General features: G+C 34.1%; 1 protein-coding gene across 2 annotated transcripts; it reads right to left on the minus strand.

Annotated features, from left to right (window-relative positions):
• Nucleotides 1–291: 291 nt before the first annotated feature.
• On the minus strand, nucleotides 292–11,639 carry LOC114183509 (increased DNA methylation 1). 2 transcript variants are annotated; one of them, XM_028070549.1, is made up of 9 exons: nucleotides 11,431–11,639; nucleotides 7,067–9,733; nucleotides 5,501–5,624; nucleotides 5,064–5,146; nucleotides 2,122–2,363; nucleotides 1,923–2,009; nucleotides 1,570–1,669; nucleotides 1,224–1,416; nucleotides 292–1,148 (listed from the first exon to the last, which is right to left on the minus strand). In XM_028070549.1, exons 2-9 carry the CDS (start codon nucleotides 9,548–9,550, stop codon nucleotides 517–519), a joined length of 3,945 nt encoding a protein of 1,314 aa, XP_027926350.1. In that variant the 5' UTR covers nucleotides 9,551–9,733; nucleotides 11,431–11,639; the 3' UTR covers nucleotides 292–516. The 2 variants fall into 2 exon arrangements, with proteins under 2 accessions (XP_027926350.1, XP_027926351.1); XM_028070550.1 differs by having other exon boundaries at nucleotides 11,320–11,592.
• Nucleotides 11,640–17,787: the final 6,148 nt, after the last annotated feature.

Genomic DNA, 17,787 nt, shown 5'->3' on the forward strand with positions numbered 1-17,787 from the left:
AGATGATCACATTCAATTTATCAAAGTTCTATAGACTACAATTCTTTCTCAATATTTCCAATTTATGCAATGGCAGCAGATAATTCATATTGCACCAAGCTGCAACAATATTTGCTAAGTTGTCGAGACTAGCTTTTACAAGTATCAGACCATTTTAAGAAATGTTAAGTTTTTCTTGATGAAGCTGAATGATTCTTTGTGATAGGAATTGAAGGTACATTGATAAAGTGATTTGAGCAAACTAACGACATCTGTGAGTAGCACAACCTTCATTCACATCTTATCTTCCTTACCAAGGCAAGACCAAAAAACATTTTTATTTGCATCCATCTTATGCTGCACACTAAGTCCCTAGCTACACACAATGGGTCACAATTTTAACTTATCTAGCCCTGTTGTCTAGAACCCATTTTATGTTTCCATATTTTGCAGTTAGTTGCCGTAAGATACCCTACACAAGTTTGTTATGAGCATCACAACATCTCTCTAAACATCTACTTTCTTTCAACTTCTGATTCAGCTTGCAGACTTTGCAAATGTTCCAAAAAAAGCTGTTTCATCATACATCACTGAGCATTCAATACTGGAATCCGTGTCAAAATTGCTGCCTAAAAATGTTTTGCAGGATAGGTTTGAAAAATGGCCCTGCAAAGCATTTTCCTGACCCTCCCCTATTTTGATATTCTTGTCCTCCAAAATCCTTATACTTGGTTCAGCACCATCTTTGATAGCACAAAAATTCTCACTAGATTGCTTTACTGAATCACTTTCTATTTCCACTTTATTGCATGTTCTCAATTCGCTCACATTGTTCTCTTCCATGGATTTCTCTGAGCCACCAGACACTGTCAACTGGATGATCTCTTCCGTAAAACAGCTACTACTTATTTCTGTTGATTCTTTGGCTTCCAATGCAGCGTCAACAGGTTGTGTATCGTCTTTTCTGAGGGTATCACTGCCAGCTTCATAGTCTGACTGATTTTTACCATCCACAGGTTCATGTTCTGACTTTGCTTCAACTTGATTGGTAGTAATGTTTGCAACATCCGGTAGCAATGAGTCAGTAATGTTCATTCCTTCAGAACTGATACATACTTTGACGGATTCATCTGTTGCTTGAGTTGATTCATCACACAGTCCTGTTTCAACTGAAAAGAAAATTAAGTTTAGTTAAGTATTTAACAATAATAGTACACTAAACTAAATACACCAAACAAAAATACCTTCAGTTTTCATCTTCCTGTGTAACGGTTTCTCAAGAAACACTGTCCCAGGAAATATCATCATGTTAAACTTATTCAATTTTTTCCTTTCAACATCATCAACGGGTTTGAATCCAAAGCCCTTAGTCCATGTCTCAACCAAATCAGGAATGGCTGATACCACAAGCCTTTCCACCTTGAAAGATGTTAACATCTGCTAATGACAGATAAGTTTAGAAACACAAAAGGCCAAAATGAAGCAAGTGTGGGAAATTTTCAAACTCAACCATTATAGGAAAAAAAAGTCACTAAGCGAAAAATCACTACAAATTTGTTGAACAAATACAAGAAACACGCCAAATTATACCTCCTCAATAGCACTCACAAGGAGCCGGCACATTCCCTGTCGACGAAACCGACTGCAAGTAGCAATTAGAGGCATCTCTGCTACTGTGGTTCCATGCACCCTGTAAAAACGTAAAGGACATGAGAACAATGCAATAAAACAAGTATAGCATCTTGTATAAATCAAACAAATGCAACTATAAATCAGCTGGAAGAGAAGCTTGAGCTTCCGTGAACGGCATTTAAATAATTGCCATTATAGATTAAAATAGTACCTAAACTACAACCATTCCACACAAAGATAAGAATAAACATTCACAAACATCAATTCTACCATAAATTTCATAAGAAAAATATCTATATTTTAAATTTTACCTGATAGATGCTACAGATACTAACACATCCTGTTTTTCCAATACCATGGTGTAAAACCCTTGAAAATTCAGACGAGCAAACTCAGACCTGAACATCACATGAAATAAAGCCTCTCAAATCAAAATGAAATTGAAAAAAGAGTGCAAGGGGCAGGAATATAAATAAAGAAGCACACGAAATGAAGGGAAGAGGCACTAACCCCCAGTTATATAAAACTTGAGGTATCATGTGGATGCCTGTTCTTGGATCAAGCATTGACACAAAACACTCCTCCATGATAGTAAGAGCAACTGCTAACTTCGTATTGCATACTGCCTTTAGGGCAAACCACTGTGCAGAATGAACTTTTTGGTCATCATGAATGCATCTTAGAAGCGTCCATGAGATGCCATCAGCAACTTGATTAACTAACCCCACCTGAGATTGGAGTCCAGTGTACACCTGCACAAACAAGAGTCTCGAGTCCTTGAATAAAGTCTTGGGTAGCATAATTAGGTTATTCAAGTAGAGTGTACTTGACCTGATTATTAACATAATAGGATTAGTATGTCCAAATACCATAATACATTATTATATACGATAGAGTATTCATTGCCCATAGAAGAGAAAACAATATTGTTCCTAGCCCACAAAAAAATGTTAACTGAGACTACAGTGAAATAATAAATTCATGTTGTTCATTAATATATTGTGCTAAAAACACACATGTTAACTAAAACCCAAAATAAAATCATACGAATAATGCACCCACCCTATTATTTTACCATCTAGAGTATCTACAACGAGAAACCATAATTATTCAAATGTAAAACATTCCTTCTTCCTCCGACTGAATATTTTAAGCTGTTGAATTTAGAAGAGGATTTGGGAGAGAGAGAAAGAGAGAGAGGGGGAGAGGGGGGAAGAGGGAGAGAGAGAACAGAATATTTTAGGAAATGAGATTTTTTTAATAAAATGAGTACTCAAATTATGCACACCATCCATATCTATAGATTCTAAAGTCTTGTCAGATATAGTGGAGACTATTTCCAAGGCTATACTAATCAAGTCCAACTTCCTAAACACTAATTCCTGGAATAACTAAATGCACTTTATCATGTGATACAGAAACATGCTATTTCCGAATTTTACTATTTCCAACACTCCCCTTCAAGCAGTCAAGCCAAAGCTTACTAACTTCTTATTACAACAAAGTTTTTTAACAGTAACAAATCTTTTTGACTGAGAATAGTTTTTTAACTAAGCTCGATGGTGGCATGTGATCCGTGTAGTAGCCAACCTCACCTAGAGAGATAAGGTTTTCATTGTTCAAATTATTGTATCAGATTGTACAACACAGTTGAAAAGGCAAGAAAAGAGGGCTGTTGTAATGAAGTTAAACTGTAAACTGGGAGAGCCATTGGACCAGGATAATTTACTGGGTATGTCACATAGCTAGACTACTTTTACATTTCTTCCCCTTAAGGATGATTAAAAGAGAGAAGAGAGGCCAAACAGAATGTCAACCCTTTGAAAAGTCACAGGAAATCAAGGCTTCCCGGATTTATATACTAAGTGATTCTATTGGATACATCTATGCCAACAAGTCATTATGTTACTTGGTAAGTCACAGGGCTAGACTCTTCTACATTCTATATGGGTTTGAAAAGCTGTCCAATTTGGTCTGCTTTTGGCAAACACTACAGTCATGGATGATTCTGTGCTATAATGCTCTCAATTATTACAACCATTGAATTATATTTGGACAGAAGAATTTGATGGAGATCACAATCACCTTATTAATTACCTCGAACTTCAGTTTAACTCAGATTAAACTTCAAATTTATTAATCTTAAACCTGAAAAGAGCAACTTTTAGAACTATATCTACCACTTGCATGAATTTTAGGTTGAATTACTATTTTGGTTCCAATTTTTTTTGCTTTTATTCAATTTTGTCTCCTTTTTTTTTTTTCAATTAAGTCTCATTTTGCATTAAATTGATTCAATTTAGTTTACGATATAATTGTATCAACAGTGTTGTTAACACTGTATTTGTAAACGCCACGTGAGAGTTCATAGTATTTTCTTTCAATTCCCTGTATTTATTTTTTTGACTCAATGAAGTTCCATTTTCTTTTATATAGAACCGTGTTGTCCTTACCAAATTAGTAATTAAGCCTATTTGTAACTTTTATATCCATGTTAAAATAATTTTTTAGGATTTATATATCAAATCACTTCACCTAAATATTAAAATTAATTTAATTCTTTTTAATTTAAATTTAAAGAAACCTAAATATTAAAATTAATTTAATTCTTTTTAATTTAAATTTAAAGAAACAAAATATGGTTGTAATTTTTAAATTTAATATTTGAAAAACAAAAAAAAAAAATCATTTGTTAGCTTATTAATAAATTTAATTCCTCTAACAAAAAAAAGTTAATATTCACATGAAATCTAAACCAAATTATTTATATATTTTACGTCTTTAACATAATTTGTCTACTTAAATCAATTTTATAAAATAAATAATTTTTTTAATAATTTTTCATAAAATAAAACAAGTTTCATAATTTATTTATTTTTATTGGTAAGTAATCTGAATTCAACTATATTTTGGACTGGGACAACCTTGCTCGATTTAAAAAAAGAGTTGGGACTCGTTATGTCAAAAAATAAAAAATAAATATAGGGACTGATATTGTCTCATGACACGACACAAACCCTGACACGTGAAAAAAAAAACCTTTAAAAAATAAAAAAAAGTGTAAGAAAAAATACTACAAACTGACACATAGTATTTACAAAGACAATATTAACACTGGTTATACAAATCTAACACAACATGAGACTTAATTGAAAAAAAAAATATATAAGGAAACCAAACTAAATAAAAGCAACAAATTTAACGACCAAATTACTAGTTAAGCCTAAATTTTAATGAGATAATCATCACTTAATGTACCAAAGGTTGGCACACGGTTTGGAATATAAACCAAAGTTTCAAAAGTTTTTGAACATCTTCAAATTATAGATAGTAAAATGACCAACTCACACTACAAGCCACTACATCATCGTGTAATATAACAAATAATTAGCTATTTCAAGAAATCTAGTTCAAATGGAAGTCTAGAAATTTGAAAAATTGTAGCATAGTACCTCCTGACAACTCTGACCACAAAACCAAATGTCTGAGGCTGTTCCTTCTCTTGTTTCTCTATCTTTCAGGCATGTCTCGTGATCTATTTAGTACAAAGATCACAATAGTCAGACGGATCATTGAAGCATTACAACGGGAACATAATGCAGAGACTTCATATCAAAGAAATCTTCAGTCATGATCATTAAGTAACTAATTGTAATAATAAATATATAAGGGCATGAGATCATGAAGCTCCCACTATTGTGGCCTTTAGGGAGACTCAGACATAGCCATGACAATAATCAAACCAACAAATTGTTTAGCCATTAAACAAATTACAGTATCTCAATTATTCAAACCAGAACAAATTATATAACTTGTTGCACCCTAAAGGCTCTACAACCATAACATTGGTAATGTCATAATGCAACATGATCATACAGAGCATACTTACATTTATGTTCACACAGTGAACATTGTAACAAATCCTGCAGATCTGAAGTGTCTTTATCAATAACCAAATTTCCACATATCCTACAAGTGCAGTTTGCACAATACCAGTCACCATCTGGGATCTCCTGATGTACATAGGCAAAAAAGGATTGTATTATTCTTCTAAGGTACTTAATAATAATCACATCAACAACAATAAGCACATCCACAAAAATACAAAGTACAAAAGGACCTTGTTTATTGTTAAATACATCACATGAAAAGAAACAAGACTACAGGAGCAACATAAGTAAACATATATAAACATTAATAACACACTAACACAAAGCAACCCATCCATACCATCAATCTATCTACTATATATAATATATAAATCTGAACCACAAGTCGTGGAGTTCACATGTTAGCATGTAAATTTCCTTTGAGCCACAATAACTTTTTGTATGTTCTCATGTCTCTTGCTACAATGGAATCATTTTAAATGTAGGTGGAATATACTAATATGTTTTAGTAATAAATAATAATAAATAATTATCTAATAAATGAGTTTCTCATGAAATCATTAATGAATAATTTTTTATTTATTTTTGTAATCCCTTGAGATGTTTGTACCAAGCTCTAGCTATTGATGTTATGGGTTCAAGAGCTACCTAATATGCTATTGTTCGCGATTGCTACCATGCTTCTCAAAATTCTACCAAGTTACGAAGGATCCTAGACATACTGTTTGTTAGTGATGGATTTAGACACAATAAGGGAATAGTATTTTTTAGGTTGTTGTTAAGAAAGGTCCATATGAGTGTCCACAACAATAACACAATTAACATAGCGTACTTGAAATTCTTTCAATTTTTCTATAGCATTTACACATTTATTTTCAATAGATTTATAATAAATACATTTTGATATGCAACCATACCAACGTTTTTGCTTTGTAATGTCAACATTTGTGCGTAAATGTCATCTTTTACATAACCCCAATAATTTTCAAAACATTCTTAACTCATGACTCAACCAAAAGCACATATTTTTAACAATTTAATCTGATCCTATTTGCTTAAAGAAGTTTTATAATTAAATAAAATACTACTAAATGTTTTCTACACAGTAAAAGATAAGATAACTTCTACTATTTTATGGCACTGATGCAATGCACAGGTGTATACTCACTGAACTTCTTTATCAAACCACAGCTAAACTAAGCACAAAGTTCGTTAATTCTTGGCTACTGGGCTGTAAAAGCAATTAAATACAGTGGACGACCTTGATCATTTATTCATATTCACAGAAGTGAACTCATTTGTACACTATAAAAAGTTCTAATTATCATATACTACATTTTCAAGTAATCAACTGAGTCAGAATAAACATTCCTAACTACAGCTCAGAAAGATTATACTACAAGTACAGTAATGGAGGAGCAGAACAACATGTTTATGCTAGCACAAAGACATATACACACATACACACAGAGGAATGTCATAGGAGCCGGTTAAATCAACCACTTATATTAGGATTTCCAAAACAAAATAAAAGAAAAGCTTGCATAGACCAAGAGCAGACAGACCTGAGTGGACAAACAAGCTGCGTGGAAAGTAGAAGGACAATTATCACAACATATAAGCTCACCCCCTTCACCACATAATCCGCACGAATCATCATTTTTGTCATTATCTTCGGTCTGCACAGCTTGATTCAGACTTTTCCTGGCTTTGTATTCAGCTGACCAAGCTTGAAGGAGGCACAATGTAAAGGGCTCGCCAGACTCCATAAAAATATTCATGCAGGGACGATTCAATGTAAACCCAGCATGCAACTTGAACTCAGATAATGTAAGCACCTTACCACAACATATACATATAATACCATCTTTGGTGATCCTACCATCCTTAATGACAACATTATCCTTAGCATTTCTGTATTGAATCACGTCATTTAAAGATATGACCCCATTATCAATCAACCAGGACAATATTGTCCTTGAACCCAAATAAAACCTATTAGAGTCCTTGTTGTACTTTCCTCCTTTACAGGGGTTCCTTGGCAGCAACCTGCAACGACCCTTTTGGCTTTTAAGCTTTCTCTGGCCCCTTGATTTGCAGGATTTAGCTCTAGAATTTCCCCGGATTGCCTTTGGGCCAAAGTCCTTATTCCTGAATATTGCAGACACCAATAAATCATCATCTTTAATCTGGCATCTGTTAGACCTATCCGTTCCAGTTACGGAGCAGTTTGTTTTCCTGATATTTCTCTGAATTGCACTGACAGATGATAACTTTCTGCAGCTTCTTTTCCTTCCAGCATTGTCAACTAGATAATTCTGGACCTCTTCCAAACCACATTCTTCACCATCTAGTGACTGCACCTGGTCAGTGACAGTTGAGCCCAGCATGTCACCATGGTAGGACATACTCATTTTAATTTCAGATACCCTTTTGCACTTCCTTCGCATTTTCTTTCTAAGAGTAAGATTAGCAACAGAATATGTGTTATCTTTCCCAGATGCAGGATCTACTAAGATTTTCCCACCCTCCTCCTCACTACATTCAGACTGTTGTATAGCCCTTGAGTCGTGAGAATGAACCAAGCCATAGCTCACACTGGATGTGTTATTTTCTTCTGACATGTCCATTGGCGCATGTCCATCAATAATATTATCTGTTTCCTGATAGTTTTCTGAACTCTGCTTATCAAGACTTCTAGAATTTCTAATTTTGGCTTGACGAACTGAATTTACATTAGACCCTCCAGGTACCTGATTCAAATTTCCAGAGTTTGAATCAATGGGAGCACGTGACACCTTATACTTACTAGAAACTAAACTCCAAGTTGCTTTCACTACCTCCCCCTTTTTCAGGGCACCAATCTTTCTATCAACAAATATAACCACTACAAAAGGATCCAAAAGCCACCATCGATATGCCAACATGGCAGCAGGGTCTTCTGACTGCATCTTTGTTTTATCAATATTTATCAGTGCACTGGATAGATCAGACCAGAATTGACTAATATCAGTCCATTCCTTATAATCTCTGCACATTAAATTGCATTTTTCAACAGACAATAGCTCACCACATATTCTCCAAGCCTTTGTAAATTCCCGAATAGGCTTTCCCTTTGGTGTCCTATAAACTGACTCTGGATAACGCCTGCTAGGCCTTTGACGCTTCTCAATAGTCCACCCTGCCATCGTAAGCAACTGAACAATCTGAAACTGCAGAATAGTACGAGGGTCCTCTTCCGGTAGCGTTGATGGTGAATTTGAGATGTCCACATCAGTCAATTCCGGCATTTCTTCAGGATTTAAAGGAGACCCAGACTTCTTCACAACAGTGATTGACGGACTGGTAACTACAAGCCTGCTCGCAAAGCTTTCCTGGGAAACAGGAGAAGCAGCTGCTTTACTTATAGACACCTCTTTTGCAATATGTCCGTCTGCTGTTGCTGTGTTAAAGTTTGTAGCATCTACCTCATCCTTAACAGCTTGTTTATTTAAATTGTTATGGTTCAATAGATAACAACTAGATATCACACCATGTTTGGATGATTCAACCAACCGGAATGCAATTGGTTCCCTATCACAGCCTGTAGCAGCACTAGACAGGTTAGAAACTGCTACTTTTGAGAGTCGTGATGAACTCAAGTTTTTTTCTGAATCGGATCTACTACAAGCAAGTTCATGCAGAGAAAATTTCATTCGTTTGACATTCACATCCTCGTCATTCTGTTCTTCACAAATGAAACTCTCTGGCAAACATCCCGGAGCAGCCTCTTTAGAATGCTCAATTACAACAAAGTTCCCCTCTTCAGGGTGTGTAAGTCTTGAAGACGAGGGATGCAATGCAACTGAGTTTTCGTTACTAGAGCAGAACGATTTAAATGTGTTTTTAGCAGATTCGTGTTCAAAGTTGATAACTCCAGGAACAACACATTTCTGACTGGACTGAAAAATGTCATTACCAGAAAAGACCTCTGAAAAAATCTGTCTTTCTTCGTTAGATCCTTCAAAGTTATCATCAAACAAATCCTCTACATCGTTGCTGATCAACATCTCTGCTGACAGATGCGATTTCACTATGCGGTTTCTGTTGCTGGTCTACATGTTGGCACCATTACAAAAGCTAAACCAACAAATGAAGAAAGCCTTTCTTCAGCCATAAATAACTGGTTGACATACTTCGTCACTATTGACCCCAATTAATAGAAAAAGTTCTCCAGGTAAAGGCTTTAGAATCTGCAGAAGAAATTGAGATGTTATTAACTTGTCTTTGAAATTAAAAGATTCAAAACAAGCATTACCATCATAATTATTTTTCTGAAAGAAAATATGCATGGAAGATATCATGCAACAACAATAATATAAGAAATCGTGTAAGTGTCATTTTTATTTATTGGTATCATTTTCCCTCAGAGTCATAGTTGCATTAAATACAAAACTGAAATGTAAATAAGGTGAACGATTATCGGACAACAGCCACACATTCAATTTTGCACCCATGAGCATCCATCACAAGGATTCATTAAAAGATTCTTTATCTCTCTTCACTAAAATCCGAATACCCCATTATCTCATCTCATTAATAAAAAAAATGTAGTAAAACAAGGTATGGGTAAACTGTATTTATAAACAAACAAAAAACCACAAAAGTAATTAAGCATTTAAACACCTAAATATGGAAGTTTTTAGTTTTGGAATAAGTTAACTTCCATATTATCTTCTAGATATGGAACTATAAGTACTCTTTTGGTTGCATCAGCATGACTGCCTAACTGCCAAAGAAGACCAAGCAAAGCAAAAATATATTGTTTGCCCACAATTACATGTGTTTTTCATTGTTGATCCATGGCATAGGGGATCAGAATATATTGACTTTCATGCAACAGTTTCTTCTAGAGAAATATTCTCCTCGGACAAAAACAGCATATCAAACTAAGGGATTAGGAATCAGAATTCAGTAATAATACACTTTTCACGCAACAATGATTTTCGACAGAGGGAGTCTCATGTCTTCCAGTGCCATTTGCAGATTTAGTATTAGTGCTTCAGTGAGTACCCTCTAAATCATTAACTAAAAAAGCCTCATTAAAAACTTCTTCAAAATACTCATCATGTCCCTTGTTAAAAAATTCAAGCTCAACATAGAAGTGACATAGAACGGTCTTTAACGACAAAAAATGACTAAACAATGTTTTGTGCTATTAGCATAAAAATATTAGAAACTTCTGTAAATATTTCACAGAACACACAAATGCAATGTAAAGGTTGGGTTGAAAAAAAAATGCAAATGCAATCCCCTAGTAGTTTATGCTTGGCAAGAACACAACTCCGTTTTCAAAAGAGAACCGTGAGGGAAACCAAAAGTTATCCAACTTAAAAAGCTAAAATTATAAGAATACAAGTTTTAATAACATTAACATTTAATACACGCACACGTTATATGCTTTCAAGCTAAAAAATATTCTCATTTTCATTAAATACTTAATATTCCCTTCAATTAAAGCAGCAAATCACTTGAAAGAGACGCGGAACCCAGAATTCCGGGACAAAAGTGAAGCATAAAACCGACATGCATGAATCCAGAAGCAGCATTGGGACACAGAACAAACATCAGGTCGAGAAATGGATGACGGAACCGAAAATCCAGAGCAGAAACCCTCATTTTCAACACAGATCACAACCTACCCTACCCATCCCAGATTCTCGAGAAAGAAATTCAAAACACATCATCAGAAACCACAAAAAAAAAAAAAACCAAACTATTCAACAAAAGGACACGACCGAGAACTCCGATAGGCGCAACAATGCTCAGAGGCACGCACCAGAGCGGCAGAATCTCAGGCACAATTAGGGTTCCTTAAAATCGCAGAAGCAATTGAACATTTCTGAGCATAAAAACAGAAATCGAAATCTTGCTTGGCTTCACCCCTCACCTTGAACCCCACCAGAAATAAAAAGAGCTCTGTGAAACCCAAATGCTACCACACTGCAAAAGATGGCAAACAGAAAGGAACAACACTTTCTCTCTCTAGAACCCTGTTTCTCTCTCTAGGAGCATCTACCACAGCATGTGAGAGTTGTATCTATGTCATGGACTACTTACATGTACAGTTGTACCCTCTTTCATTGCCACTAGGCCTTGTCCATTTCTGCCTTTTTTTTTAAACCCCTTTTGAATGAAGCACCTACGCTCCCATTCTGATTCACTTCCTCTCTAAGCAAATGCCAAAATGGGCCCCCATTAACACATTTTCTTTCCATTTCTCCTAAATACAATTCTATCCAAGTAATAACACTTTCAACATATACTAGCTCAAATTCAAAAATCAACAAGAACATCTTATATTTTAAAAAGAAAAAAAAAATATCTAATGTATTTCTTTGTGTGTTGCTCCACTTCATATTAATGACATTAGTATGAAGAATGGTATTAATTATCAAATACGTGATTAAGAATTTAATATTAGATATGTTGAGGGAGATACTTATATTTATAACTTGTTGCTATAAATATCTATGAATCATTAATTAAAAAAAGTTTATATTTAAGATACCATCTTTCATTAAATGTGAAGAACACCCTTTTGACAAGATTCAATTTTGAGTTGATTGAAGACATTTGTGAGATCAACACATCTTGCTCTAGACATGCCAATGTCCACCTAATGGAGCAACTATTATTGGTCACACAAGGGAAGTATTATGGGTCTTTCTCTTTGGCATTTCCCTCTTTATGGCAGCATATTTTGTTTTATGCAGTATGTGTTCAAGGTACTTGTCTTGAGGAAGGGACACAGTGTTACTCTCACCAATTCGGCTAGGGAGGGCCTAGAAGATTTTTGTGCTCCAAATAATACTATATATGATATGACTCATTCAACCCATGTTTTTCTTTTTTTTTCTCTCTTTTTACTACTGTTTTATTCCGTGGCTCCATCACATACAACCATGCACGTGTGTCACTTCTCATCATCTTCTTTCAGAGGCACGTAATAAAGATCAAAGTAAAGCTTTCTAGTTTTTTCTACCTTCACTTATTGGTTAATGTTTCCATCATGTTTGGAAACTCTTACGTGAGATCCCAATAGCTATTTTCATGGAGGATTTGCAGAGAAAGGGACATAAGTTAAATTCATATAAAAGAATTGAAAACTTTAAAGATTATTGGTTTTTTTTTTTATGTTATTAAATTTTTGTATGTTTATTTAATGTGAAATTTAGATTTCTATTTGGATTTCTAATAATTTTTTCTATGTTTATTTTATATTGGCATACTCTTTGTCTAAGTAAAAGTATTTTCAATCCTGAATACCTTAATATGACATTCTTATACTTTTGTATATTATAATGAGATATATATGTCTGAAATTCTTGTCAGAAAAATTTTATAAAGAATTCTCATATTTAAAATTTTTCATCTATATTACACACATCTAAACCGACCGATAAATAAGAAGAACCATAAATTTTATATTATTAATAATTTTTTTTAAAAAAATTTCACTAAAAAAATACAACACATGAAATTTCTATAAGAAGTTAAATATTTTGGTTCTTTAATTTTATGTAAAAATTAGAATTAATTTTTTTTTAATTATAGTCCAATTTAGTCATCAAATTTTAGAAATACGTAAGTTTAATATTTTTAACCAAAATTTTTAATATTTTTAATCAAATTTTTGTTACGTTTCAAAAATGTTTCATGATAATATTTAAATTGTTTACGTCATTTGACATATTCATGTAAATTTCTTTGAAATAACAAATAAATTTAACAAAATTTGATTAATAAAACTAACTTCACGCATTTTTAAAGATAAAAAATTAAATTTATGAAAAAAATTCCAGACAAATAAACTTAATAAAATTTAGTTAAAAAAATTAAATTTAAATATTTTTAAAAATTAAGAATTAAATTAATTCAAAATTTAAAAAAAAACTAATTATATTTTTTACTAAATATTAAGGAGTTAAAATAATATTTAACAAGAATAATAAAAATATACATAACAAATATAAAATATATAAGTCAAACTTGTATAAAAAAATAACAACACCTTCAAAAAAAAAATCTAAAAACAGTAATTTTATAATTTTACAAGTTTATTTTTAACTTTTCATTACTATCAAATATCATGCATAAAATCATTTAAATTTCTAGTTAATTTTGGATTACGTGCCTAGTTATTATCTTTGGTGTCTCAACATGTAACATTTTGCTCATGTTTAACTTGTTCAATGTTTGGTTTATTTGAGCTTAAAGCTTGTCACAAGATGAAAAAGATAGAAGAAAAGATGAAAACAAGTGATCTAAAATGTATTTCTACATAAGAACACGAGAAAATACAAATTAAAAGTTACCAAGCATGGCCTAATAAATTATATTATATCTATAAAGTTTTTCGTAACAGAGCAAGAAACCATAATATCATTCCATAATTAATTATATGACTTGATATTAAACAATGGTACTTGTGCCTAAAGCAATGGTGATATAAAAATATAAGAATTAAACTGATCATAGGAACTTTATCTATGAATTTGGTATTTATGGATGATTTATTGTGACGAAAAAGAAGATAGTGGTCCAAACAAAAAGTGGGGTTAATGATTTTCCTTGTTGAAATGGAAGCAGGAGTTGATATTATGGATTTGGCTGAAGAGACTGTGACGAGACCATTATATTATAAATTTTAATATTTTTCACTTTTGAATATATCATTGGTACATATGATTCCACATTAATTTAATTTAAACAATGATAACTAAATGTTTATCTTGAAGTTGCCATTAAAAATATAATTTATTATCTGTGCAGGAGATAAATACGCCTTAATTATAAAAAAATACTTTACACATCATTCTGCCATTGCATTTATTGTTTTCTCAATGTAATGATGATTTTTGGGACCAGACAACTAGTGAAGCAGTTTTCCAAATTTGGCAATTTCATGTACCATAATTGCGAAATTGACATTGAAGGAATGTTTTAAAGCCAAATAGTTATCATTTATTCGGTGAAAAAACATAGTCTAACTAATAGATGAATAAATTACTCCATCCTTCCCAAAAATTTATTAAAATTAAAGTAATGCATAAACTGGGTTCAATTTGATTTAAATTTCAACTTAACACAATTAAATTTAGTTAATTAGTTTAAATCATGTGGAGTTTATTTTTGTATTTAATAACTCAGGTCAATTTTTAATTATATTTGAATTGTGTCGTGGATTAATTGACTAAAATATATTTTAAAATATATTTTAAAATAAATATTTAGAATATTTCTTAATAGTTATAAGGCAAAATAATACTTGTATACATATGACAATATTAACTTATGAAGCATTGACCGAAGTGGATAAATGGGTATGAAGTAAATAATATCATAAATTAATGTAACTGTGTGTAGTTTTATTGCATTATTGTACTTAGAAGAGGAAAAAACTAATATATGTCCCAAGAATCTGGAACAAATACACAAAATATACGGTAAACGGTCACCAAAAAATTACAAAGTCGCTTATTCTGTACTAAGAAACTTCTTAGTATATAGTAAGCGGACATCAGCAATCTTGAAGCCGTTTACACTATACTAAGAGACTCCTTAGTACATAGTAAAAAACCATCAGTAGGCAAGACACGCAATATTAAGTTTTTTGGATGCATACTTCGACTACAATCGGATACCCATGGCAGAGGAAGACAAGCTAAAAATCATGTTCATTACGGAGGAGGCCAACCTATACTACAAGGTCATACCTTTTGGCCTCAAGAACGCCAAGGCCACGTACCAGAGGTTAATGGACAAGGTTTTCCAACCCTTCCTAGACAAATGCGTTGAGGTCTACGTTGATGAAATCATTATCAAATCCCCCAGTCCGCTACAACATTCAGCAAACTTAGTAGAAGTCTTTGAGGCACTACGCGCGTATAACCTAAGACTTAACCCGTAAAATGCACCTTCGGGGTAGACAACAGGAAATTTCTAGGTTTCATGCTTACACAACGAGGGATTGAGGCCAACCCAGAGAATTGCCAAACCATTATCAACATGCAGAGGCCCGCTAACGTCAAGGAAGTACAACGTTTGGTAGGAAGGCTAACAACCATATCATGTTTCCTCCCTAAGCTCGTCGATAAGACCAAGCCCATGATTAAACTCCTAAAGAAGTCAGCTAAGTTTGCATGGGATGAAACCTACCAATAAAACTTCGACCAACTAAAGCAACTCCTTGCCACCCCTCCAATATTAAGCAAACCACACACCGATCTCCCCCTCATATCGTATATCTCAGCTTCTACCATTGCGGTCAGCGCAACACTCATCCAAGAAGTAAACAATACACAACAACTGATATACTTCGTCAGTCGCATTCTCCAGGACCCCGAAACACGCTACCAGATGGTAGAGAAGGTTGCTCTTGCACTCATAACAACCGCTAGAAGACTACGACCATATTTCCAAAGTCACACAGTGGTTGTTAGAACGGATTGCCCAATACAAAAAATCCTGTAAAAACCATATTTAGCAAGACGACTATCATCATGGTCAAATGAGCTATCTAAGTTCAGCATCCGTTACGAACCACATGTCCCCATAAAAGCCCAATGTCTAGTTGACTTTACCAACGACCTACAAGATCAACCCACTCTCGAAGAAGAGTGGTGGACGATGGACGTAGACGGCTCTTCAAATCCACAAGGTGCAGGAGCAGGCATAGTATTAGAAGGGTCGAGAGGTATTTTGATAGAACAGTCGTTACGTTTCAACTTCAAAACCTCCAACAATCAAGCAAAATATGAGGCAATAATAGCCGGCGTCAACTTCTCGCAAGACGTCAGCACCAAGCGACTCTTGTGCAAAATAGACTCTCGACTCACAGTTGGACACCTCAATCAGGTGAAAGACCCAATGTTGTCCCAATACTATCATGTAGTTACCTCCATGATCGACCATTTTGACGTCTTCAAAATCGAACACATCTCTAGAAGCAACAACACCAGGACCAATCTTTTATCAAACCTGGGCAGCACAAAAAAGAAAGACAGGCATCAGTCCTTGTTGCAACAAACCCTAACATCACCCTCCATTCAACGACAAGACCAATGCATGCAGATAACAATTGTCGGCACATGGATGAAATCTTTCATCCAACACTTAGAAAAAGGAACCAGAGAATGAAGAGAAATGATGGAAAATGAGGGCGACACATTACACCTTAATCGAGGGAGAGCTGTTTAGAAGAGGATTCAGCAGGCCTATTTTAAGATGCATAGCTAAGGAAAAAGCTGAGTACGTTATGCAAAAAATACACGAAGGCATCTATGGTTACTACTCTAGTCCCAAAACCATGGCTGCAAGAATACTCCGAGTAGGATACTACTAGCCAACCATAAAGGAAGACTACACCAGTTACACCAAAAAATGTATTCCCTGCCAGAAACATGGCTTAGTTACCCATATACACCAAGAAGAGCTCCACCATATTTCCTCCCCATGGCCATTCTCTAAATGGGGAATGGACATAATCGGTCCATTCGCACCAGGAAAAGGATAAGTCAAGTTCTTTGTAGTAGGAGTTGATTACTTTTCTAAATGGATTGAAGCTAAACCATTAGCCACCATAATGACAAAGCAAGTGCAACAATTTGTCTGGAAGAATATCATCTGCCGGTATGGCATTCCCCACACGATCATAACTGACAATTAGAGCTGTCAAAATGGGTTGGAACCCGCGGGCTAACCCGGCTCACCACGGGTTCGAGCCAGGTTGGGTTGAAATTTTTTTACAAATTTCAATACGGGTTGATTTTTGATCCGACTCATTTAAAACCCAGCTCACTCGGGTTGAACTTGTGATGAGCTGGGTTGGCTCACCAACCTGTAGATAAAATGGTCACATAAGTGTTTTTTATTTTTTTATTAAGTTGAGTTTTACATTTGGGTCATGTTAGGTTTTTTTTTATCCAACACATAAATAATTTGTATTTTTTTATATTTTGGTTTGTATTTGGATTGTATTAAAGTTTATTAAGATTTTAATTAGAATTACAATTTAGTTTTGACTAAAAAAAAATTGTATTTCTTTTTTAATTAAGTGAACCCGTGAGCCAACCCGTTTAACCCGCCAACCCGTGGTGGGTCGGGTCGGGTTCGAATTTTTTTAGCTCGCTAAAAAGTGAGCCGGGTCGGCTTGGCTCACTAAATCACCAAGTTGTCCCATAACTAGGGATGAAAAAAATACCCGTGCTCGTGGATATCCGCGGGTAAAATTCTTTGTGGATAG

The sequence above is a fragment of the Vigna unguiculata genome, chromosome 5 (assembly GCF_004118075.2).
Source record: "Vigna unguiculata cultivar IT97K-499-35 chromosome 5, ASM411807v1, whole genome shotgun sequence".
Taxonomy (NCBI): Eukaryota; Viridiplantae; Streptophyta; class Magnoliopsida; order Fabales; family Fabaceae; genus Vigna; species Vigna unguiculata.